The sequence below is a fragment of the Budorcas taxicolor genome, chromosome 9, assembly GCF_023091745.1.
Source record: "Budorcas taxicolor isolate Tak-1 chromosome 9, Takin1.1, whole genome shotgun sequence".
NCBI classification, from domain to species: domain Eukaryota; kingdom Metazoa; phylum Chordata; class Mammalia; order Artiodactyla; family Bovidae; genus Budorcas; species Budorcas taxicolor.
The window spans coordinates 61979553-62007134 of record NC_068918.1 but is presented as its reverse complement, the minus strand read 5'-3'; the positions used below and the strand labels follow the sequence as shown (position 1 = coordinate 62007134).

At 37.8% G+C, this 27582-nt stretch overlaps 3 protein-coding genes across 3 annotated transcripts; all 3 read right to left on the bottom strand.

Moving 5' to 3' along the window:
• Positions 1–4552: 4552 nt before the first annotated feature.
• LOC128053309 (trace amine-associated receptor 7a-like) lies at positions 4553–5590 on the bottom strand. The gene has a single exon (XM_052645809.1). It carries the CDS (start codon positions 5579–5581, stop codon positions 4553–4555), a length of 1029 nt encoding a protein of 342 aa, XP_052501769.1. The 5' UTR covers positions 5582–5590.
• Positions 5591–11675: 6085 nt separating this feature from the next.
• Positions 11676–12719, bottom strand: LOC128053303 (trace amine-associated receptor 6). Its single transcript, XM_052645804.1, has one exon. The coding sequence runs from the start codon at positions 12711–12713 to the stop codon at positions 11676–11678; it is 1038 nt and encodes a 345-aa protein (XP_052501764.1). The 5' UTR covers positions 12714–12719.
• A 10701-nt stretch (positions 12720–23420) lies between these two features.
• On the bottom strand, positions 23421–24452 carry LOC128053304 (trace amine-associated receptor 7a-like). Its single transcript, XM_052645805.1, has one exon. It carries the CDS (start codon positions 24450–24452, stop codon positions 23421–23423), a length of 1032 nt encoding a protein of 343 aa, XP_052501765.1.
• Positions 24453–27582: the final 3130 nt, after the last annotated feature.

The window sequence follows — 27582 nt, the reverse complement described above, 5'->3', positions numbered from 1 at the left end:
TAATAAAGTATGGCAGAGATTCTTAATCCCAGAAAAAGTAAATAAAAAATGAGGGCAAGGGAACTTTCCAGGTGATCCCATGGTTAAGAATCCACCTTGCAATGTAGGGGACATGAATTTGATCCCTGGTCAGGAAACAGATCCCACATGCTGCACAGCAATTAAGCCAGCACACCCTAACTACTGACCCTGTGTGCTCTGGATTCTGTGCACTGCAATAAAAGATCCCACGTGATGGAACAAAGATTCTGCCTGCCTCAGCTAAGACTGGATGCAGCCAAATAAACATAATTTTTTTTAAATGAATGAGGACAAGAAAATCATAAAACAATGCTTGAGACATTTTATTCTGAGCTAAAGGGTCTAAACTTGAAATGCAGGTGCCTATCAAGTTTAAAGAAGGAAAACAGAATACACACAGGCACTAAATATGGACAAGTCTAAAGAGAAATTCTCAAAAGTTCCTGGGAACAGAGACCAGAGGGAACAGGTCTATGAAAACGATGTGAATATCATACTGGGGTCAAAATCCTCATCAGTACACAATAAAAATCCATTCAATAAACTCTCTTCCCAATGACTGATAGTGTGAGACTTTCCTCATTAAAACAAAGGTCCAGGAAGGCAGTGGAGTCATGTTTTTTAAGTTATCAGAGAATTTATTTTTGAAACCATCATTCTAGTTAAAATTAAAATGATGATTGAAATCCTATAAAGTTCTTTAAAGCTAGTTTGGAATTAAGAACATTCATTCTAGTTAGCTGTATTTATAGTAGGCATTTCTATGTATTATACAATATATCGATATATTATAACAAATATTTTATTAAACTGAATTATAATTAATATACTATATGCTTGTATAATTCAAATATGTAATTTGCATAAGTATAAAACAGAGCTACAAATAGATGGTCATGGATCATTAGAAGCAGGCAAGCCACAAATAAGCGAGCAGAGGTGGGGCAATTCTTAGCAAGAGGAGGTTGTGCCAAGACCTAAGGAAGGAGCAGATGAAAGTGGACCACTGGGCTGTTCCAGCAGGACCCAATCCAGCCTGACATTCCCTGGGTGGTGGCAAGCCCCACTCTGCGAATTCATGAGACTCTGGGTATCCAGCCTTGTTCAGGTCACTTAAACTTCAGCCTGCATTTTAAAAATGATGGTTCAAACCCAAATTCAATCAACAAATAAGAAGAATAAACAAATTGTGGCCAACCCACACAGTGCAACACTACTCAGTAAGTCACAAAGTCACAAAGAAAAGGGAATCAGATACTGACTCATCCTTTGACATGGCTTCTCCAAATCACTAAGCACAGTGAAATGATTCAGACAAAAATAAGTGTATATAATGTATGCTTGCATTTACATAAAATGCTAAAGGTACAAATTAGTGTAGAGTAACATGAAGTTCATCAGTGGCTACCTGGGGACAGAAGGGGGCTAAGTTTGTAGGGATAAATAAGAAGGACATTACTAAAGACATGAAGAAACTTTTGGAGTAAAAAATGTTTAGTCTTGATTTTGGTGATGAATTTGCAGGTGTCTACAAATGTCAAAACTCATCAAATTGTATATCATTTGTATGTGTAGTTTATGTCTATTATGCGTATGTGTATTATGAAAATATTAAAAACTGAGTTTCTCTGTTAAAAAGTAAAAGGTAATGGTTCAGAATTGATCATCTCAAAGTTACCTTCAGTTTTAGTGTTTTGTACATTTGTTGCAGAGGGCCAATGATTGGATGGTCAAGAAAATCTGGCTAATGTGATATTCTTGGCCAGGGAATTTTTCTGGCCCTGAATTCACCTACCAAAATCTGACAGAGAGGGATGCTCTGTCCAAGGGATGATCCCAAGAACCACAAAATAAGCGTGTATAGAGTCTGCAGTACTATAAGCACTATGATACATGAGAAATTTATGTGGCTGTGGATGGCAGGTATTCTTTCCTTCTTGAGTTCCCTCAAGGTTACCAGTTCGCTCTCCTTGGTGGCTGCAATTGCTGATGATCATAACCTCCTCTGTTAACTGATATGGCCGAAAATATTCCATTTCTTGCTTTCAATAATTTGATTTCAGTGGCTGGGCCACATCAGGGGAGGAAGAGTTACTACTTACTTCACTTTCTGACTCCCTGGACATGAACACGGACCCTATTGTTTAACAAATATGCCACCTTGGGCATAAGACTCATCTCTCTTTGCTTCAGGTCCCTCATTTGTGATCTAGAAGTAATAGTAATTTAATATAGTCAAAATATTTCCTCTCACATAGTGTTGTTGTAAAGATTGAATAGGGCAGGTAAGATGGTCCCAAGCAAAGAATGAGCAGTATATAACAAAGCACTCTTAGGTTTGCATACCAGAAGCACTCAATAAGTGTTCACTGAAGCAAAGGCGAGTGGACAAGTCCCACATGAATAGAGTAATTCATAGAAGAGAGAAATGAGGCCTAGAGTGTATTCTTTTATAAAGAAAGTTCAGAAATATTTTTTAAAATAGAATAATATGTAGTTCTAGGAAACAAAGTGGTAAAATTGAAAGATTTGTCTAGCATGTGTAAAAGGTTACTAAAAAAGGAAAAACAAGTGTAAATGTATTAAACTAGATGTTAGAACTGCTTATTTGAATCCAGAAGCTTTATGGTATTCAACAGACTTTTAAACACTTTGATTTTAGCTTTTTCATTTTTAAAATGAGGAAGTATGACTCCCTATAGCTTGTGGCATAGGATTAAGGATTAAAGAAAGTTACTATATTGAAAGCACTAAATCAAAATAAACTGATGATTTACTAAGCAGGTAAAAGTACCTTTAAATCATCTTTAATCACCAAATGAAGATGAGAGAACTTCAATCAAGTATAGTATAAGGTAATCAGAAATAATTCACTATCTCAGGAAAGGTTTATTGATTTAAAGCATACATCTAATAATAGTCAGAAATGATGTGCGAATATATGACTAATTTCTATCAAGCAAGAAAGTAGAAAAAAATCAGAATATATTGATGTGAATTCACTCCTGCTCAGGAGACATGATGCTCTAATTTTTAAATTTTGATGTCTGATTACAACAAAAGTTAAAATGTTTTGTTGTCGTTTTAGTTGCTAAATCAAATCTGACTCTTTTTTTTTTTAACTCCATTGGACTGTAACTCACCAGGCTCCTCTGTCCATGGGATTTCCCAGGCAAGACTATTGGAGTGGGTTGCCATTTCCTTCTTCAACGTAACTTCCCAACCCAGGGATCGAACCCACGTCACCTGCATTGGCAGGCAGATCCTTTACTGCTGAGCCACCAGGGAAAGTTAGAATAGAATCAAGCAATTTATGTAAAAAATTTTTTAGTTTATTTTTAAAAACCCAGATGTATAGCATCCTCCAACCTTTGTACCAAAAACAGGGCTTCATTTCTGAAAAGCTGGCTGGCTTTTATCTAATGTGAAAATTTGTGAGTCATATAAAATGTATTTATCAGCCTCTGTCTGTCATACTTTTATGCCCCCTTCACTTCAGTGTTCTATTTTTTTAAATACATTTTTAATTGGGGCTTTCTTGTGTATCAATGAAAACCCTTATACATAATTTTTGGAACAATGCAAAAGTGAACAAAATTGTAAGTTAATTTCAGATAAAGTACAATATGAGTGACAATCTTAAAAACTCATGCATGGTCTAAACATATGTTAACTAGTAAAATTTCTAAACTCCAGTGAAATTTTATGAGCAGAGGATCACCAACAAGAAGCCCACTCAACAAATGAATGTTATTTATGACATCAATTATCTTTCCCATAGTACATAATTCAACTGATATATGTCTGCATGTTAGTCACTCAGTTATGTCTGACTCTTTGCGACCCCATGGATTGTAGCCCACCAGGCTTCTCTGTCCATGGAATTCTCCAGGCAAGAATACTGGAGTGGATTGCGATGCCTTTCTCATATACATATATATATATCAGTCAATAAATCTAATTCAGGATTGATTTTACCTGACACTGAGATCATATTTCTGAACTCATAAATCTGACCACCTGACAGTGCAGACTTACTGCTTTGCCCTCCTTCAACCAGGACCTCTCTAAGTATTCCACAGAGGCATTTACTTTGTAATAGAAAATATTACAAAGGAATAAAGAGAATCTATAACCAGGGATTAAACTATTATAAAATGATAAAAGAAGATTTTGAATAAAATTATACTACATCCTTCCCCATATATTCTCTTACATTTTCTCAAGAATGCTGCAAGGAAGGGATTAATAACTAGAGATTGTACAGCGAAGTTCAGAGACAAGTAGTAGCCCAAGATCAATGGTAAAATGCCACGTTTCTGGCTCCAAGGTCATGTTGTTTCCATAACAACCAGGTTTTTATGTTATATTGACCAAAGAATGATGAAACTGAATTTAAGTCTTCAGGTCATATTGGAAGCATAATTTATTCTTTTACTTTACAAGTTTTTGCATGTATATGATGAAGTTTTCTACCCAATGCTGTGTTCACTGTAAATCTATATTCAATTCCTCCATCTAAAATGTGGACTTACCCAGAAAATAAATTTACTGTTGAGGAATTCTCTCTCAAGACTTTGCCAGTGATAATGAGTTTGATGGCTTTTCGAAACCAAGGATAAAAGAAAGCATAAATCAAGGGGTTCATAGCTGAGTTATAATAAGCAATCCAAACCAGTATTTCATAAATATATGTGGGAGTGATGAAACCTAGGAAGGCATCAATTATGGAATCCAGGAAGTAAGGCAGCCAGGAGATGAGAAACGCCAGCACTGCGACGCCCAGGGTTCTTGCTGCCTTTCTCTCCCTCTTGGCCACTCTGTCTTGGAAGCTCTCTGAGCATCGCCCAGTCTTGTTGTTCAGATTCTCAATTTTTCTAGCCTGCTGTTTAGCAATGAGGAAAATCTTGGAGTACAGAACTATCATCACAAGGGTGGGGAGGAAAAATAAAAGGAAACTGACCAATACCCAACTCTGATTCACTGCAATTTGACAGCCTCCCACACAGGTGAGAGCACTTACTAGATCCTCCAGTCCAGCTGCATTTGCTCCTGTGCCAAGAAGGGAAAAAGAAAAAATAATAGAAAAGAGCCAAGAGGTGGCAATACACATGCCAGAAACAGACACAGTGAACCTTGTTGGATAGACCAGGGGGTCAGTGACGGCAATGTACCTGTCCAGAGAGATAAAGCACAAGTGGTAGATGGAAGCATAACAGAATGAGCCTTCAAAACAAGAGTGGAATTGACAGTAACGCTGCCCAAAGTACCAGCAGCTCTCCACGGACCTCACTGTGCTGAAGGGCATCACAGTCACTCCCACCAAGAAGTCTGCACAGGCCAGAGAAGCAATCAGGAAGTTGGTAGGAGAATGCAGCTGCTTGAAGTGGAGAATGGAAATCATCACCAGGAGATTTCCAAATACAGTCAGCACAGCTCCAAAGCTGAACACTGTGTACAGGATGAGGCGGGGAGCTGGTGAGTAGGGGGTTTTCACACAGGATCCGTTCAGGTGCTCGTAGCAGAGCTGCACAGCTGCAGCAGGAGACACACTGCTCATGATTCTCTGATTTAATGCCTGGAAACCTGTCACCCTCTGTGGTCCAGGATGTCATTCCATTTTTCAAAATATTCTTAAAGAAAAGATAAATACAATGTCAGCACTTGCCAGTGTATTCTGTCTTTGCTCCCTTGTAAGTGCAAATCTTTACTTACATGTTTAGAAAGTGATTCATATCCTCATCTTGTAAATGATTCACTTCTAAATGAATAAGCAGTTAATTTTCATTGTTACATAAAATGCTGTCTACTTAAATTTTTTAAAAACTTCCTGCATTACCTTGTTCTTCACTTCAGAGGAGAGTTTGTCTTCGAGAAACTATTACATGATGCATGCCCAAATGCCACATTTTATTAGCATTATTTTCCTAATTTATCAGAGCAATGATAATGCCCCAAACACCCTCTCCCCTCAGGAACATAGTTTCATAATTTCAATCCCCAAAGCTCTTAAGATTGAATCCCCACAAGTGCAAGGTGTTTAGAAAGAAAGAATTAAATAACAATTATGTTTATGCTAAACTAAGCTTATGTCCTATAATTTCCTGATGCCATTTGACCTTTGCATGAAATATAATAATGCCTAGTCTTTAAAACCTTTGAGCAGAAATTGAAAGTCATATTTATTGTTATTAGTTACTGCCTTTTCATTCTTGTTAGAATCATTTATGATTTCTGTGTTGAATGTCACTAGAACTCTTCCAAATAAGTCCTTTCTCTCTTCCAGTATCAGTTTGTGTTAAGGAAAAAAAAAAAAAAAAAAGAATCATATATTAAACAGTTGAATGCTTCAGATTTAACTTTAATAATTCAGATTTAGAAAAGAGGAGGAGTAGAGGACAAAATGTTTGCCTCATGAAACAACCAAGGAAGTCCAAGTACAAATAAAACATTGTTGCTGCTAATGTTTTTCTTGTAATGGGAACTATATGGAAGATATTTTTAAAAATAAATTGTTGAAAGAACTCTTGGAATGTGAGCATTCCTATGTTATACTCCATATTTTACCATTGACAAATTTCCATTTCCTCTTGATGTTCTAGAATAGATCAGCTTGTGTTTCAAAAAAATGTTTTCTGATGAATGACTTCTATGTGGTGTGCTCAGTTGCTCAGTCATGTTCAACTCTTTGCAATCCCATGGACTGTAGTCTACCAGGCTTCTCTGTCCATGAAATTTTACAGGCAATAATACTGGAGCAGATTACTATTTCCTCCTCCAAAGGAATTTCCCAACCCAGGGATCAAACCCATATATCTTGCCTATCCTGCATTGGCAGTCAGATTCTTTACCACTGTGCCACCTGGGAAGCACTCAATGACTTCTACTTATGTTGAAAAATCAGCTTTTTAATATTGAGGCATAAAATATATTTGAAAAGTTTACGTTTTTAGTATGTACAGACTGAAGACATGATAAATGTATCCACTCTTGTATTCACAATCAAGAAAGGACACAACACCCCGTATTTCTCCTCAGGCCCTTTTATACTTAATCTCACCCCACATATCCCCTCTCCTATCCTGGGGAACCACTGATCATCCTTCTATGGCTAGGGATTAATTTCTGAGGCCCAAAAATCTTGTGTCAAAAAGGTCACACAGTTTGTGTTCTTCTCTGTCTGGCTTATTTTACTCAGCTCAGCGTCTGTGAGTTTCACCCATGTCTGAGAACATTTGCAGTTCATTCCTCGTTATTGCTAAACGGAATTCCATTGTCTGGATTCAATTGCCTTCCAGTTATTTTATCCATATACCAGTTGATAAATATTTAGACTGTTCATCTTGGGACTGTCATATTGGGAAGTGTATGCTTAACTCTGTAAGGAAGTACACATTTTCTAAGGTAGTTGGACCATTTTATGCTCTCACCAGCAAGCTATGAGTGTTTCAGTTTGCTTGAAATCTTTCTTTCCTCCTGGTGGATTGCCTATCATCTTATAGGATTTTTAAATAAATTAGAGCTTATCCATTATACTTTATTTTACTTCTCTTAACTATATGTGAGAGGCTAACATGTGGACAAGTAATGACAACTCGATGTGGTGATGGCTCTGATAAAGTTTAGGGGAGGTCACCACAATGAAGCAAGGGAATTGTATTCACAGGTAATTTTACCAAGAAGGTAACTTTAAATATAGGTCGAGAGGATCCAGGAGATATTTAAGGTAAAAACAGACAAGGGTTTTCCAGGCCGAGAGGGCAGTGTGTTTTGAGGCTCCGAGATGGGAGCTGGGCGCATTCGCAAGGCTGAGAGCGGCTGTACCGCAGGGGCAGGGTGGGGAGTGGCATGAACTCAAGGAGACCTGCGCACAACCTGGCCCCACCCCCCTCATTTTGCCAAGCTGTTTGGATTTCTGCAGAGGTGAAGGGTTAGGAAGGGAGAAGACATGAAATACCCGTGGTGACAGATACAAATCTTTGCTTCACCTGCTCATGGATGCTAGATAGGATTTATATTTTTCTGCAATACTCTTAAATCTACTTAGAGCCTCACACTGCACCTGGTACAAGAAAAAAATCTCAATAAATACAGGGATTCTGCTCCTTTATCCCCAGAGTGGCATCCATGTTCAGAAAGCTCAGTCTCACAGTATCTGAGGGTGTTTTTTGAGGTCTGTCTACTGAAGAATGCGTTTCCTACCTCTAAGGAGCTGACTTGGCAGCATCTTTGCCTTCCCTGAGGGCTCCTTCCAGCCACTCTGGGAGGTTATGTCGTCTCTCAAAAGCATGTGCATCTACTCAACACATCTACTGTGCATGTTTATCACTTTTCAGAAATGACCTAAAGAGTAGAAATAAAGCACAAGTGGGACATGGAAACATAACTCTTGGTAGCTTCCATCGCTCTTGAGTACAGCACATAATTAATATAGAGAAGAAGAGTCGGAGCATTAAAGATCTACTGAAAGAAACCATTAAAAATACTTTTAAAATATTAAGATATAAATCCTTAGATACTTAAATCTCTTTAAGATGCAGTTTCTAAAATATACCAATGTACCTACAATTTAGTTTCATTAGATAAGACAAAAATATACCAAAGATATATGCTCAAATGTTAGTCCACCAAAATAAAACAAGCAAGCACACAGATAAAACTAACTTCAATGCTTAGAGAAAAATAGAGATGTGCATTGTTAACATCAATTTTAATATATTTATTTTATCACAAGCATTAACATTTTAAAGATAAATTACAAAGTAAATCCCCGCATACACAGACACTGTCTATTATACACAAAGGTACATTTTGTAAAAGTGTAATATGAGGGCTTATTATACGTTGCTTTATAATTTAGGTCAGATTTTTCGCTTTTGTTTTCTTTTGATTTTAGTCAAAAAAGTATATTGAGATTTTCTTTCCTTGTCAATTGCTATTTTTAATGGTCAGTTGTGCTTTTTAATGGTTTCATAACATCTCATTTCAAAGGTAGAGCATACTTTATTTAATTTACACCATATGAATCCTAGTTTATTGTACTTAGCAATGGGGAGATATACAATGAATGTCCTTGTCACATTTCCTTCCTTGCCTGACTCTCTTCATATGCTTCTTTGCCAGAAACAGAACTACAGTCATGTGACATGTGTGATTTGAAATTTTACATAAATATCTTATTTCCCCTCTAAAAGAAAATGCTAAATTATGTTTTTCCTAGTAGTTTATGAAAGTGCTCAACTTTCAGCAGAGTACTCAACTTCTCATACTCTGATTAATCTGATATTAATGATCCAGTGTTGTCAAATATGAGACACAAACTGTAAGATTTTAATTAATTTTAAAATTATGTGTACTTCTGACATTTTAATGTATTTATTAACCATACCTCTGTAAAATTTCATGTTTATGTTCAGTGGGATATTCATCTCCATCTTAATGTTTTGTAAATTCTTTTTATATTTTTAAATCTACTAATTCTTCATCCTGTTTGCTGCCAATAGCTTTTCCAAGTTTGTTTGTTTTTCTTTAATGTGCCTTTCTTTCACTTTGAAGTTGAAAATTTTAAATTTAGTGCATGAATCTATATTCTGTCATGATTCCACCAATAAATTATAAAAACTATGTTTTCTTCTAGTTTTTTAATATCTCAAATAAATCAGTTTTGATTTTGTAAAATACATGAAGCAAGATCATTAAGAGTTTTTCAAAAAGTTTTATACCACATTAACATTTCTAAATTATCCATTTTTCAATAACATAAATAGTAGTGTTATTTTTATCATGAATAACTATAAACTCCAAATAGTACTTATAGGGGGGAAAATAAAAGACAATTGCCCTCCATTATGAGCTGGAAGGTAAAAGCAACAAACTTCATGAAATGAGAAAATTGTTACACAAAAGAAACTACTATTGCAGTACACACACATATTGCTCATTGGTATTCCTACCTTTACAAAATATCTCATCAAATATAAAATATGAATCTCATCCTGGGTCTGTAAAAGCTGATGGATATGGCTCAGAGATCTTTAGGAGCTCCAGAAAGACTGGACCCCAAGAATCAATTCACTAAAAATAAAAACAAACTAAACTGAGTCCTGGGGTTGCGGACACGACTGAGCGACTGAACTGAACTGAAACTGAGTTCACAGAAAGACATTCACAGAGAACTTGGAAGAAACATTTGAAAATGAAAAAAGAAAAAGTTAAGCTTGGTAGGAAAGGTAAAAGAATAACAGGGACTTGAAAGAGAAAAATAACAACTGGTAGAGCAGGACAGTGTAAAGATGTGAGGAAACTAGAAACTATGACCACTCTGTCAACCACTAGTAAGTAATATGTTTTTATCAAATGCTCAAAGGATGTTCACTTCTCAAAAAATAACAGTATTAAACTGATGCTGCTGAAATTGAGGTACTGTTTTTCCTCCCCAATTTAGTGGATCATTTTCAAGCACTATATTTCATATAACAATTATTCAGAAATTTTCAATGTATCACTAGATCACTGTTAAATTTCTTAAATCATCACTATGAAATTTGTTTTAGAATTTAGTTTTGACTGATGAAATGTCCTTTAATATTCCCAGTTTAATAAGTCCTATTACTCTTTTAAACCAAAGGAAAATGAGGCATAAGTCAAAGGATTTAGAGCCAGTTATAGTAACTGAATGAGCAAAATATCTCATAAGCATATTAAATGCTATAAAACTCAAAAAAGAATCAATGAATGAATCGATTACATTGAGAAATCATGAGACCAAAAGTACTAAGCTGTGATGTCCAGGGTTTTAGCCGCTTTTCTCTGTGTCTTAGCCACTCTGTTCTTGCAGTTCTCTGGTAACAATTTTACTTTCTAGTAATGTTTAAATCTTTTAAATCTGTTTTCCAATCACAAGAATAGTATTTCTGTACCGAAGAATCTTAACAAAGCCAGGTGTGAAAAATGATAGAAATCCTACCAATATGCAGAACTGATTTAAACAAGTTGACAATCACTTATCAAGCAGAGGGCACTTACTTATCCCTCCATCCTATCATCTTGGGCATCTGCGTACAATTTGGCGCCACTGTAGGCCAGAGACAGGATGCAGAAGATGCTGGAGGCAATTTCTCAGACAGACACCAGTGCAGACCTTAAGCATAATAGATTTAACTGAAACCCAAAAGTTTCCTGGGAATATGAGCTAAGCTGAAAAGGCGGGGGGGGGGGGGGGGGGGGGGGGGGCAGTGGGAAGCAACAACCTTGAGAAAGTTAATCACAGAGAAATTTCTGAGGAGTTGGAAATAAGTAGACCACTTTGTAAAAGAAAGACAAAGGAAATCAGAGACGACTGAAATGTTTACAGGATACAAAAGGAATGGTTAATGGGACAAAAAGGTGTGTGGCAGAAGAGTGGACTGTCTGCAGAGAGTGGGCGGGCTACGGTGAGTTCTGCAGTAGTTAACAAATAAGGGAGTTAACATTTATTAGTCAAATAAATAGTTTTGGAGAAGCAAAAAGTAGTGCACATCCTAACAAGACTGAAATACAAGGGCTTCTCCAGTTAAATTGGAAAAGCCATTTGTTTTCTTTCATGAAAAATCTTACTTAAAACTCATTTCATTTGGAAAAGGTAAAGATATCTTCAACCTCCTCAACCCAATGGCTTACATTTTTTCAGAGGACAAATTCATGCTCCCAGAACTATCCTTGAAAACCCGACCACTCAAACTGACTTTGATGGCTTTCCTAAACCAAGGGTAAAATAAAGCATAGATCAAGGGGTTCATGGCTGAGTTGTAATAAGCACACCAACAGCAAATCTCATAAATATAGGCCGGGGTTATGAAGCCCATAAAAGCATCAATTAATGAGTCAATACTGTATGGTAACCACGAAATCATGAATGCTATGACCGTGATACCCAGGGTTTTAGCTGCTTTCCTCTCTCTCTTGGCTACTCTGGATTTGTAACTGTCTGATGATGACTCTGTTTTGCTGCCAGTATTTTCAATCTTTTTAGCCTGTTGTCTGGCCACAAGGAAAATATTACTGTAGAGAATTATCATGACAAGGGTAGGTATAAAGAAGGACAGAAAATCTATCAATACCCAGTTTTGATTTACAACCATCTGACAGCCTCCTACACAGTTGAGGGCACTAGACAATTCCTCAAGCCCATTCTCATTGGCACCCGTGTAGAACACGGCACCACTGTAAGTAAGGGGCAGGATCCAGGAGATGCTGATGCATATCCCTGACACAGACACCGTGAACTTGGTGGGATAGACCAGAGGGTCAGTAACAGCAATGTACCTGTCGATGGAGATGAAGGACAGGTGGAAGAGAGAAGAGTAACAGAATGCTGCGTCAAAGCATGTGTGAAAAGTGCAGAAAGTTCGCCCAAAGTACCAGCAGCTCTCCACAGACCTGACCATACTGAAGGGCATCACAGTCATTCCCACCAGAAAGTCTGCACAGGCCAGAGAGGCGATGAGAAAATTGGTTGGTGAGTGCAGCTGCTTGAAATGAAGGATGGCAGTCATCACCAGAAGATTTCCAAACACGGCCAGGACAGCCCCAGAGCCATACACCATGTACAGAATCACGCGGGATGCGGGTGAGTAGGGGGTTTTCACACAGGATCCATTCAGGTGCTCGTAGCAGAGCTGCACCGCTGCACTGGGAGACGAGTTGCTGCTCATGATCTGCCCTTTACACTCAAAGAATTCTGTCCTTGATTTTCATAAAGAATATAGGATTCTGATTTTCAATACACCTAGGGGAAAAACATACATCCACTAGGATATCTGAGGAAATTATCAGATATTATTACAATTATTTTTTAAATTTTCCGTATTTCATAAATCACAAATGTGTTTAATAACAAAGCACAAACATTACACTGAACAATAACATTGGGAGTAATTTCAACTAATGCTTCATTCCCTGAATTTGATAAAATTTTCTTTTAGTCATAAATATTTTTCTATTTTTTACCTCCAGAGTTTCTCTTTGCAACAGGCAGTGATATGGGAAGTAATTACAGAGTGAAAGAATCATCTCCTACCAGGTTATCTGCATTACTGCCTAAAGCACACAATCCTTCCTGATATATAAAAGCTATCTATAAGAGAATCCCTAGATGGAATCCCTGTAGTGAAAGGTGTGAACTTGGAAGATTATTTTCAAGAGTGATTATTAAGAAAGTTATTCTCCAAAAGAGTTTCTCGCATTAAGCTACCCATTATGTTTTTTTGGCCAAAGACTTTTTAAATCCTTAGACTTGAACATTTTGCCAATTCTTAATCCTGTTGTGGCCACTTTACTGGATTTTAGCTAAAAAGATATAACTGGGTACACACAGTGAGAGCAAATACTTGGCTTTTTTCCTCCAGTCAAGAATCATTTTTATATCTTCAGTGGGCACCAACAAACAGACAAGGGAACATACACCATGAGCAGCTTGTAATGGACGAATTACATTACAGGAAAGCATTAAAAACACCATGATATTTAGGCACACCCACAATTGTGAGCTTCTGCAAAAGTCAGTGCTGGTTGAGAAAAGATTGCTCTCTTCTCGGGATGTTGTCACTGGAAGCAGTTTGCAATGTCTCTCCATCCACCTGAGAAATGGGTGTAATCCCTCTGAATACTGCTGCTGTGAGATCCTCACAGATAGAAGACCTTACATTCCCCTCTGTAGTGCACTCAATACTGCCCCCTCCACAAATGATATTTTCATGTTCTAACCCCCCAAATCAAATATTCTTTGGAAAAGATGTCTTGCAGTTTTGATAACACATAGTATGTATATTAATTATATGCAAGTTTTAAGCATTTTTGCAAGTCAGTGTAAAACTGAGTTGGTTATGAACTTGATTCTTTACATAATTTATTTCTGTTTAATAGATATTTCTTAATATATGTTAACCTCTTATGGAATAATTTGCTTGAAATGGCAAATGATACAACATTGTATTTTCTCTAATCAGAGACTCCCAGTGTCCTCTGCAAATCTTCCTTCCTCATCCCTCATTAGATCTCAGGCACACCCCAGAGCTTTCTAGTCACTCTGTGTGTTAATAATTTAGTTTGGACAACTCTAGTTTGAAACTACAGTCTAAATATAAAAAGAGTATCCCTGTCTTTCCTGTGCCCAGGCTAGCCAGGTCTGAACTTAAGCACTTCATCATTTTCACAAGGGAATGCTTGAATTGGTACGTACCATCTGAAGATAAGCCCTGTTAACTAATCACAGAGTTCATTTCCTCCTAAAACCCTATTGAGATGCCCCAAAAAGTATTTCTGAAAGAGGAAAATCTGATGGAGCAAACTAATGGAAAAACCAGGGTAGAGAAATACACTCACGATATACACAGTAAAGTTTACCAGAAAGGTGAAAGAAATGTTTTTTCTAATAGATCCTGAAAGAAATTCTTAATCCCAGAAAAAGCAACTAAAGAATGAGGACAAGAAAATAATACAAACAATGCTATAAAAAGTTTCTTCTCAGCTAAACTTCATGTTCCTACCAAGTGCAAAGAGGAAAAATGATGCAAATGCAGATGCTAACTACAGACACATATAAAGAGAAACTTTTAAAAGTTCCTAGGAAGAGAGGCCAGAGGGTACCAGCTTATGAAAAAGACGTGAATATCATATTATGATCAAGCTCCTCATCAGTACACTATGTCCAAGAAGGCAATGGAGTCGTGCTTTCAAAGTTATCAGACAATTTATTTTAGGAAACATAACTCTAGTTAAAGTCAAAATTTTAACTGAAATCTTATAAAATTCTTTAAAACTATATGAAACTAAGAAGAAATATATAATGCATAATTGTATACATATAGCATATATTTCTATATATCATACAATATATCAATGTATTATACCAAATTTTTATTCTACTGAATTATAATTAATATAATAAAATACGTGCTTATATCATGTAAATAATATATAATATTTGCATTAGTATAAAATAGAGAAGGAATAGATGGTTGTGGATCATTAAAAGCAGGCAAGTCACATATAATGGAGCAGAAGTGAAGCAATTCTTAGAAAAGAGAGCTTGTGCAGGACCAGAGGAGGGGCAGATGAAGGTGGACCACAGGGCCGTCCCAGCAGGACCGGATGAAGCCAGACACCCTCTGGAGAGTGGTTAGCCCCACTCTGTGAATTCATAAGACTATGGCTGTATGACCTTGTTCAAGTCACTTAAGCTAGGGTCTGTACCTGAAAATGGATGATTCAAACTCAACTAAAAACGAAGAAACAAACGTGGTCAATTCACACAGTGAAGTACTTCTCAATCAAAAAGAAAAAGAATCAAATGCTCATTCATGTTTTGACATGGCTTATTCTCTATATTATTCATCAGAGTGAAATAATTCAAAGAAAAATGAGCACATAATATAATGTATGGGTGCATTTATATAAAATGCTAGGAAGTACGTTCCATAAAATTCTAGGACATCCCACTTGCTGGACATGAGTTTGAGCAAGCTCCAGAAGTTGATGCTGGACAGGAAGGCCTGGCTTGCTGCAGTCTATGGGGTGACAAAGAGTCAGACATGACTGAGCAACTGAACTGATTGAGGGAGTGCAAATTAGTATAGAGTGACATAAAGCTGATCAGTGGCTGCCTGGGGATGGAAGAGGGTTGAGTGTGTAGGGATGAGCAGGAATAACATTACAAAGGACATGATGAAATCTGGGAAGTGATATATAACAAAGCTAATGGAGGTGATGGAATTCCAGTTGAGCTGTTTCAAATCCTGAAAGATGATGCTGTGAAAGTCCTGCACTCAATATGCCAGAAAATTTGGAAAACTCAGCAGTGGCTACAGGACTGGAAAAGGTCAGTTTTCATTCCAATCCCAAAGAAAGGCAATGCCAAAGAATGTTCAAACTACCACACAATTGCACTTTCCTCACATGCTAGCAAAGTAATGCTCAAAATTCTCCAAGCCAGGCTTCAACAGTACATGAACCACCAACTTCCAGATGTTCAAGCTCGATTTAGAAAAGGCAGAGGAATCAGAGATCCAATTGCCAACATCTGTTGGATCATAGAAAAAGCAAGAGAGTTCCAGAAAGAAACCTACATCTGCTTTCTTGACTATGCCAAAGACTTGACTGTGTGGATCACAACAAACTGCCAAATTTTCAAAGAAATGGGAATACCAGACCACCTTACCTGCATCCTGAGAAATCTGTATGCAGGTCAAGAAGCAAAAGTTAGAACTGGACATGAAACAACAGACTGGTTCCAAATTGGGAAAGGAGTATGTCAAGGCTGTATACTGTCACCCTGCTTATTTAATTTATATGCAGAGTATCATGCAAAATGTCAGACTAGATGAAGCACAAGCTAGAATCAAGATTGATGGGAGAAATATCAATACTCAGATATGCAGATGACACCACCCTTATGGCAGAAAGCAAAGAACTAAAGAGTCTCTTGATGAAACTGAAAGAGGAGAGTGAAAAAATTGGCTTAAAACTCAATATGCAGAAAACTAAGATCGTGGCATCCAGTTCCATCACTTCATGGCAAATAGATGGGTAAACAATGGAAACAGTGAGATGCTTTATTTTTTAGCTCCAAAATCACTGCAGATGATGACTGCAGCCATGAAATTAAAAGATACTTGCTCCTTGGAAAAAAAGCTATGACCAACCTAGATAGCATATTGAAAAGCAGAGACATTACTATGTCAACAAAGGTCTGTCTAGTCAAAGCTATGGTTTTTCCAGTAGTTATGTATGGATGTGAGAGTTGGACTATAAAGAAAGCTGAGGGCCAAAGAATTAATGCTTTTGAACTGTGGTGTTGGAGAAGACTCTTGAAAGTCTCTTGGATTGCAAGCAGATCAAATCAGTCAATCCAAAAGGATATCAGTCCTGAATATTCATTGGAAGGACTGATGTTGAAGCTGAAACTCCAATACTTTGGCCACTTGGTGCAAAGAACTGACTCATTGGAAAAGACCCTGATGCTGGGAAACATTGAAGGCAGAAGGAGAAGGGGACAACAGAGGATGAGATGATTGGATGTCATCAAGCTCCAGGAGTTGGTGAAGGACAGGGAAGCCTGGCATGCTTCAGTCCATGGGGTTTCAAAGGGTTAGACATGACTGAGTGACTGAACTGAAGTGAACTGATATATGTTCAGGCTTGATATTTATAATAACTTTACAGGTGTCTACAAATGTCAAAATTCATCAAATTATAGAAGTATGAATAGATTATATCTGTTATGCATGTCTATTATGAAAGTATTAAAATTAGAGTCTCTAAAAATAAAAGGGATGGTTCAGAATAGATCATCTCAAAGTTGCCTTCAGTTTTAGCATTTTATACATTTATCACAGTGGGCTAATGATTGGAAGGTCAAGAAAATGTGGCTAATGTGATATGCCTGATTTGGAAATGTTTCTGACCCTGAATTTACCTACAAATGCCTGACAAAGAGGAATGCTCCTTCCAGGGAATGATCCCAAGAACTACAAAATAAGTGTCTGCAGTGTCTGCAATTTTGGTATTACTATAAACACTATGATGCATAAAGAATTATTTATCTAATATATGTGAAAGGATCCCATCTTAATGACCCAGATAACCACAATGGTCTGATCACTCACCTACACCCAGACATCCTGGAGGGTGAAGTCAAGTGGAATTTAGGAAGCATCACTATGAATAAAGTTAGTGGAGGTGATGGAATTCCACCTGAGCTGTTTCAAATTCTAAAAGATAAAGCTGTTAAGTGCTTCACTCAATATATCATCAAATTTGGAATACTCAACGGTGGCCACAGGACTGGAAAAGATTAGTTTTCATTCCAGTTCCAAAGAAAGGCAATGCCAAAGAATGTTCAAACTTCCACACAATTGCACTCATTTCACAGGCTAGCAAGGTAATGCTCAAAATCCTTCAAGCTAAGTTTCAACAGTATGTGAACCGAGAACTTCCAGATGTTCAAACTGGATTTAGAAAAGGCAGAGGAACCAGATATCAAATTGCCAACATTCGTTGGATCTAGAAAAAGCAAGAGAATTCCAGAAAAGCATCTGTGTTTCCTGCATTCACTACACTAAAACTTTTGACTATGTGGATCACAACAAACTGTGGAAAATTCTTGAAGAGATGGGAATACCAGGCCACCTTAACTGCCCCCTGAGAAAACTGTTCAGGTCAAGAAGCACCAGTTAGAACTGGACATGGAACAACAGACTGATTCCAAATCAGGAAAGGAGTACATCAAGGCTGTATATTGTCACTCTGCTTGTTTAGCTTATATGAAGAATACATCCTGTGAAATGCTAGGCTGGGTAAAGACTGGAGCTGGAAATCAAGCTGGAATCAAAATTTCTGGGAGAAATATCAATAATCTCAGATATGCAGATGATACCACCCTTATGGCAGAAAGCGAAGAAGAACTAAAGGGCCTCTTGATGAAAGTGAAAAAGGAGCATGAAAAAGTTGGCTTAAATCTCAGCATTCAAAAAACTAAGGTCATGGCATCCACTCCCATCACTTCATGGCAAATAGATGGGTAAACAATTGAAACATTGAGAGTCTTTTTTTGGTTCCAAAATCACTGCAGATGGTGACTGCAGCTATGAAATTAAAAGATGCTTGCTCTTTGGAAGAAAAGCTATGACCAACCTGCTGCCGCTGCTGCTGCTAAGTCGCTTCAGTCGTGTCCAACTCTGTGACCCCATAGACGACAGCATTAAAAAGCAGAGATATTACTTTGCCAACAAAGGTCCATCTAGTCAAAGCTATGGTTTTTCCAGTAGTCATGTATGGATGTGAGAGTTGGACTATAAAGAAAGCTGAGCACTGAAGTACTGATGCTTTTGAACTGTGGTGTTGGAGAAGACTCTTGAGAGTCCCTTGGACTGCAAGGAGATCCAACCAGTCAATCCTAAAGGAAATCAGTCCTGATTATTTGTTGGAAGGACTGATGCTGAAGCTGAAGCTCCAATACTTTTACCACCTGATGTGTAGTGATGATCCATTAGAAAAGACCCTGATGCTGAGAAAGATTGAAGGCAGAATCGAAGGGAAAGACAGAGGCTGAGATGGTTGGATAGCATCACCGACTCAATGGACATAAGTTTGAGGAAGCTCCAGGAGATGGTGAAGGAGAGGGAAGCCTGGTGTGCTGCAGTCCATGGCGTTGCAAAGAGTCAGATACAACTAAGTGACTGAACAAAATGTTTGTTCTTATATAATCTATGAGAAATAGAATATGTCCTGCCATATCAGTAAACAAGAATGTTACAGTCATCAGCAACTACAGTCCTCCAACATGAGCCTCTGAGTCCTAACGAAAGTCAGAAAAGAATACCTATCATTTAATAACCATCACACTGTACCACTCCCTACAGTGAGACCTGAGAATACTCAGAATGTGAAAATACAGGATACTGACCCCAGGCCGCTGAGGTGCATATCAAAGAAATGGTTTCAGTGAGCCCAGACTCTTACTTCTTCCCACATATAGAAAAGCACTAAATTTCTTAACTTGACACATCTGGTTTCTTTAATTAACAGTAATTTTTTGATATTCACAACTACCCACCCTTTGTTGCAAAACTCCTATATATCTAGTTTCTCCCCTTGCCTCCTCGGAAAGTTCTTCAAAACTCTCTGAAATGCCATCTCCTGGGCTGTGGTCCTTGTTTTGCCCTAAATGAAACTTAATTCTCAACTTTCATGCTGTGCAATTTTTTTCCAATGTCTATGAAGTATTTCTATATTTAAAGGAAATATACATTTATTTATTCAGCAAATAGGTGTTGAGTTTCCCCTATATTCCAAGCAAAGTGGAAGGTTCATCTTGAAGCTACTCATATGAACAAGTAGGTCATTTTCTTCTGAGGCATGCACTGTGGGGGAGAGATGTGCTTAGTCAGTCAATCATGTCCGATTCTTTGTGACCCTATGGAATGCAGCCCGCCAGGATCCTCTGTCCATGGGGATTCCCAAGGCAAAATACTAGAGTGGGATGCCATGCCATCCTCCAGCGGATCGTCCCAACCCAGGGATCAAACCAAAGTCTCCTGCATTGCAGGCACATTGTGGGCCACAGTGCAGGAGGAGAGATAGGGCACTATAAATATATATATATATATGTATAAATATAATATAAATATGTCCAACATATGATCAGAAAGCAGCAAGTAGTATGATGGGCAAATGAACAAAGTGGTGCCTAAGAAGGTAGGAGCTATTTAGATATGTATTCAGTTGCTACTGTTTTAATTTCTCATCCACACAAAAAAATGAAGACAGACTTTACAACATATTCTTGATACATGAGCTATTCAAGGAGTATAAAAGGTGCAAATATAATCATTTGCTATCATAATAATATACTATATCCATGAAAAAAGTTAAATGCAATCTGGAAACCCACAACACAAAGATGGCATGAGGTGTTTTGAATGTACAAGACTTGCTATGGAGAAGAGGCTATGAGTGAAGTCGCTCAGTCGTGTCCGACTCTTTGCAACCCGTGGACTATAGCCCACAAAGCTCCTCCATCCATGGGATTCTCCAAGCAAGAATACCGGAGTGGACTGCCATTTCCTTCTCCAGGGGATCTTCCCAACCCAGGGATCGAACCCAGGTCTCCCACAGTGCAGGCAGAAGCTTTTTTTTAACCTCTGCACCACCAGGGAAGCCCTTTGAAAGTGAAAGTGTCCAACTCTCTGTGACCCCATGGACTGAATTCTCCAGGCCAGAATACTGGAGTGGGTAGCCTTTCCCTTCTCCAGGGGATCTTCCCAACCCAGGGATCGAACCCAGGTCTCCTGCATTGCAGGCAAATTCTTTACCAGCTGAGCCACAAGGGAAGCCCCACTATATCCATGAAAAAAAGTTAAATGCAATTTGGAAACCCACAACACAAAGATGGCATGAGGTGTTTTGAATGTACAAGACTTGCTATGGAGAAGAGCCTCAAAGGAACCAAGTAATCAGTAATAGAAAAAACAAGAGCCTGTATTTGCTTGATGTGCAGACCAATCCTGCTGTAGAAATTAAGATGTAATTTATTTAAATGAACCTCTCTTCACCCTCAGGGGGGAAACTTTATACAGTAAAATACATAATGAAGAATTGTAGGTTAAATGATACATCACTAAATCAATTACTCCCATCAATGTACTGGTATCTCCAAGGAGTTGTGTTTAGTCTTTTCTCTGTGATGACTGATTTTTTTCCTTAAAAAAATTGGTACCAAGTCTTATGTTCATATTGCTCTCAATAACTTGACTGCAGTGACTGGGCCACAACAGAGGAGAAAGAATTATTGGTTACTTTACTTATTCTCTGATTCTTTGGATGTGAGTATCAGCTCTATTGTTTAACAAATACACCGCCGTGGGAAGGAGACTCACCTCATTATGCCTCGTGTCCCTCATTTATGACCCAGAAGTAATAATATAGCAATAGTATTCTCTCTCACATAGTATTGTGAAGACTAAGTAGGGCAGGTAAGTCAGTCCCAAGCACAGAATGAGTGGCCTATAACTCAAACAAAGCATTCTTAGGTTTGCATATCAGAAGCACTCAATAAATGTTCATTGAAACAAAGGCCAATGGATTAGTTCCTACACCAACCAGAGTAATTCATAGTAGAGAAAAATGAGAGCAGGAGCTTAATTTTTTTAAAGAAGAAAGTTCTGACATAGTTATAAAAACTGAAGAAATGTAGATCTAGGAAAGTGGAAAAATTAATGATTTGTCTAGTACGTGTGAAGCTCTACTGAAAAAAGACAAGTGAAAATGTATTAAACAAGATGTTAGAAGCGCTTGTTTGAATCTGGAAGCTTTATGATATTCAGCAGTTTGTAAACACTTTAATTTTAGCTTTCTTATATTTAAAATGAGGAAATATGATTTCTCTATAGCTGTGAAATAGAATTAAAGTTACTGCATTGAAAACCCTAAATGAAAATAGCTGATAATTTCCAGTTCAGAACTGAAGAATTGTGGCTAAACTAATACTAAGCAGTCTAGAGTGCCTTTAAATCGTGTCTATCATCTTTAATCATCAGATTGAGAGTTTCACACAAGTAGAATATAATCAGAAATAATTCCCTATCTCAGGAAAATTTTACCAATTTGAAGCATTTGTTTAATAATAGAAATGATGTGCTAATGTAAGACTGATTTACAACATGCAAGAAATTACAGAAAAATAACAAGAATATATTGATGTGTATTTACTCCTGCTACAAAGATGTGACACTCTGAATTTTAAATCTTGATGTCTGATGACAACAAAGCTAAAGTTAGAATAGAATTAAGCAATTTATTTAAAATTTTTAAAATTTATTAAAAAAATATATATACAACATCCTCCAATCTTAGTACCAAGAACAAGTCTGCATGTCTAAAAAGCTGGCTAAGTTGTACCCAATGTGAGTTGCTTAACTTATTCAGTTTCAAATTTGTGGATTACACAAAATGCATTTATCGGCCTCTGTCTGCCATCCTTTACACTCTTCACTTCAGTTTTCTATTCTTTTGGGCACATTTTAAATTTGGGCTTTTGTTTGAATCCATGAAAACTTTTATAAGTAATTTTTGGAATAATGCAGAAATGAGGAAATAATAAGTTAATTTAAGATGAAGTACAATAATGAGTGACAATCTTAGAAACCGATGCATGCACTGAACATAAGTTAACTGGTAAAATTTCTAAACACAGCTGAAATGTGATGAGCAGACAATCAACAAGAAGAAGCTCATTCAACAAATGAAAGGTATTTATGGCACCAATTACCTTTCCCATAGTGAATAATTCAATTGATAGGGTAGTAAAGAACTCTGTCTCTGGATTGATTTTACCTGACTCTGATTATCATATCCTTGACTCAGAAATCTGAAAACCTGACAGTGCAGATTCAATATTTGCCCTCCCTAGACCAGGACCTCTGGATCTTCCAGCTCCTTTGCATTTTAATAGAAAAATGTTACAAAGGAATAAAGAAAAGTCTTAACCAGGGACTGAACTACCATAAAGTAATAAAAGGGAGGATTTAGAATAACAAAAATATACTAGATCCTTGTCATGCATTCTTTTCAATTTTTTAAGGATGCTACAAAGGGGAGATTATTAACTAGAGAAACACAGTGAGGTTCAGAGAGAAGTAGCAGCCCCAGATCAGTGTTAAATGTTTCTGGCTCCAAGGTCATGCTGTTTCCGTAACAACCAGGTTTTTATGTTAGATTGATTAAAGACTGATGAAACTGAATTTAAGTGTTTGGTCATATCAGAAGCATTTTGCATTAGATCTTGCACATATATGATTAAATTCTCTACCCAGTGGTGTGTTCACTGTGAATCTATTTTCAATTCCTCCATCTTAAAAGTGAACTTACCCAGAAAATAAATTTACTGTTGAGGAATTCTCTCTCAAGACTTTGCCAGTGACAATGAGTTTGATGGGTTTTCGAAACCAAGGATAAAAGAAAGCATAAATCAAGGGGTTCATAGCTGAGTTATAATAAGCAATCCAAACCAGTATTTCATAAACATATGTAGGAGTGATGAAACCTAGGAAGGCATCAGTGATGGCATCCAGGAAGTAAGGCAGCCAGGAGATGAGAAACGCTAGCACTGCGACGCCCAGGGTTCTTGCTGCCTTTCTCTCCCTCTTGGCCACTCTACCTTGGTAGCTGTCTGAGCATCGCCCAGTCTTAATGCTCAGACTCTCAATTTTTCTAGCCTGCTGTTCAGCAATGAGGAAAATCTTGGAGTACAGAACTATCATCACAAGGGTGGGGAGGAAAAATAATAGAAAATTCACCAATACCCAACTTTGATTCATTGCAATTTGACAGCCTCCCACACAGGTGAGAGCACTTACTAGATCCTCCAGTCCAGCTGCATTTGCTCCTGTGCCAAAAAGAGAAAAAGAAAAAATAATCGCAAAGAGCCAGGAGAAGGCAATACACATGCCAGAAACAGACACGGTGAACCTGATTGGATAGACCAGGGGGTCAGAGATGGCAATGTATCTGTCCAGAGAGATAAAGCACAAGTGGTAGATGGAAGCTAGACAGAATGACACGTCAAAACAGGAGTGAAATTGACAGTAACTCTCTCCAAAATACCAGCAGCTCTCCACAGACCTCACTATGCTGAAGGGCATCACAGTCACTCCCACCATGAAGTCCGCACAAGCCAGGGAAGCGATCAAAAAATTGGTTGGAGAATGCAGTTGCTTGACGTGGAGAATGGAAATCATTACCAAGAGATTTCCAAATACAGCCAGCACAGCTCCAAAACCAAACATTGTGTACAGGATGAGGCGGGGACCTGGTGAGTAGGGGGTTTTCACACAGGATCCGTTCAGGTGCTCATAGCAGAGCTGCACGGCTGCAACGCTGGGTGAGCTGCTGTTCATGGTGCTGCTGTCAGTAGCTTGTAAACATTTGGAGAAGTTCTGTCCCTTTGCAGTCACACAAAATAGAGCAGTTTTCTATTTCCTGGTGGGAGAAAAAAGATCTCGTTGCACTGATTACCTTTGTTATAGTTACCAAACATTATCCCCGTCACCTGTCATATATCTGTATCAATCTGTGAATGTATAACAATGTATTCTATTCAAATGTCCATAAATCTTAGCTATTATTTTTCTTATAATTTAGAATGTAATTTAAAACAATATTCTAAATCAAATAAGAATGTAACAGAAAATAAATATTTCAAATATTCTTTGCTACAAAAGATTTCTTGTCTTATAATATATCAACAATCGTTTATTACCTGATCTATATATGAGGAATATTCCTCTTTGCCAAAGGTAGTAAATGTGTGTAATTTTTTACTCGTTGGTTACCTTGTACTACCCAACCACCCTCCCCAGACTGTCTAAAAAGTTAATGACAAAACCCCCCAGGAAGCACAGCCAAATCCCATGTCCAAAATTATCCACAGTGGAGTCCCTATACTGCAAGGTGTGAAGAAGAAGAAGAAACTTACGCTTAATAATCTCTGGTTAAAATGTATTGTTTCATGCATGGCCACAAGAAAAACTCAAGAAAAGCAAAGGAACACACTCACTCAAAAACAAAGATGCAAACTAAACAGAAGTCAAATACATATTAAAAGATGATATATCTTGATTAGAGTGTATGCAAAGAATGGAAGTTTGCTTTAACAATTCTGTAATTCACCATTTTAACAGGTTAGAATTCTATGACCATCCAATGAAATGCAAAAATGCATTTGATAAATTTTAACTTTTTGTCACTGCTAAAAGAAAAAATTCTTAGCTAACTAAAAATACAAGAGATCTTTTGTATCTGAAGAGGTCTATATACTAAAAGGATCTATCACATATGATATACCCAGCAGTGGAATTTGAGAGAATTCTCTTTAATATGAGTCAAAAAGCAAAGATGCTTCAGTGGGAGAAGATTTATAGAGTATAAGTCATTGTAAGACATGCATGAATTCACTTGCATTCCATTCATTCATGTAGGCAACATTTATATATGTTTATTCATTGAGAATTTATTTGGGTCAAGAGTCTTAAAGATAGGAGAGTACACAAGAAACATCCCCTGCCCTTAAAGGGGGTCTTCATGTAATATGAAAGACAGACAGAAAATAGCAATAATAATCTGCTTCAAGCTAAAATCAACACATATGAAAGATGTAAAGTAATGAGAAAAAGAACAAAGCTGGAAGTATCACGTTCCTTGACTTCAAATGATGCTATGAAGCTGCTGTTGCTGCTGCTGCTGCTAAGCCGCTTCAGTCGTGTCCGACTCTGTGCGACCCCATAGACGGCAGCCCACCAGGCTCCCCCTGTCTCTGGGATTCTCCAGGCAAGAACACTGGAGGGGGTTGCCATTTCCTTCTGCAATGCATGAGAGTGAAAAGTGAAAGTGAAGTCGCTCAGTCGTGCCCGACTCTTAGCGACCCCATGGACTGCAGCCCACCAGGCTCCTCCATCCATGGGATTTTCCAGGCCAGAGTACTGGAGTGGGGTGCTACGAGGCTAAAGTGACACAAAAACAGATACACAGATCGATGGCCTCTGAATAGAGAGCCCCAAGATAAACTCACGCTTATGGTCAGCTAATCTGTGGCAGAACAGGCAATCTATGACACAAATGGGGAAAGGACCGTCTCTTCAGGAAGTGGTGTTGTGAAAGCTTTCACTTCTCAGAGAAATGGATTCTTCAGCTATGCTTGTACACATGGGACCATGGGACACAGGGATTTCTAGGACCTGTCATGACTAAATGCTACTCTCAGTAGCTCAGGAATCTTTTACTGTCCCTGTGCTGCGGCAGAGTGGTGAGATGATCTGTCAGGCTACATCCGTAGACAGCCTAGGTGACCATTTCCGCCCTATGGTCTCCATTCTTTTTGACTTCTTGTCCAGAAAATGGAGAATGAGCGTCCCCTACTCTTGGATCTTCTCCCTTCAAACACACTTGACTCTATCAGATTTCTGTCACTGCTACAAGAAATCACCACAAACTTGGTAGCTTGAAACAACAGAAAGACATTCCCTGATAGTTCTAGAGGCCAAAATTATAGAATCCCAAATCAAGGTGTTACCAGGACCATGCTTCTTCTGGAGGGTCTAGGAAAGAATCCACCCCAGCCTCCTTTAGTTTCTGCTGACTCCCAGCATTCTTTGGCTTGTGGCCTCGTCACTCTCATCTCTGCTCCTGTTATCACATCACCTTTTTCTCTGTGTGGGTAATCTCCTAGTGCCTCTTCCTTATATGAACATGCAGGGCGATGCCTTTAGTACTCACTCAAATAATAAAGGATAATTTTCCCAACTAAAGGTTCTTAATCACATCTTCAAGAGCTTTCTTTTTTCAAATAATATTAGCATTGATGGGTTCTAGGGTTTAGGATGTGGATCTCCATATAGGGCTTCTATAACCAATTTTATGAGCTTATCATTTATTATTACTCTCAACTCAGACCATATTCAGAGAGATGGGATACCCTTCCCAATAGACCTTCACTATTCTTTTACTAATTTTTGTTCTCCAATTATCCTTCCTACTCTTATTCCTGGATGCAAGGAAGCTTTGCTATTGTCCAGAACTACCTCAAATCTATTGAACATTATTTCTTCCTGTCCCAACAGAGTCTGGCCTTGAAAGTCTGAAGTGTTAGGAAAATAATCCTACTTATTCCTCATTTCAACCAAAACAATCAAAATAGAATAGATGTTCTAAAGAGGTATTTCAAGTTTCTCTTATTTACAACTTGATTTTTTATTATGTGGAAATTTTAAATTTTGAAACATGATGGTAAGAGAAAAATAGGAAGAAGACAATGAGCATTGAAAATAATAGGGAGGTGGGCATGAAGGGTGAAAATACCAAAAAATGTATTCACCAGAAGACTGGGAAATGGAAAAGTAAAAAATCTTAGCAGTAAGGAAAGATGACCAACGTGCTTTTGAAAACACATTTCTAGGAGATGGTTGAAGACACTCACTTTAAACAATGTTTGTTTCATTGAATTTGAGCAGCTTTCCCCAAATTTGGAATTAT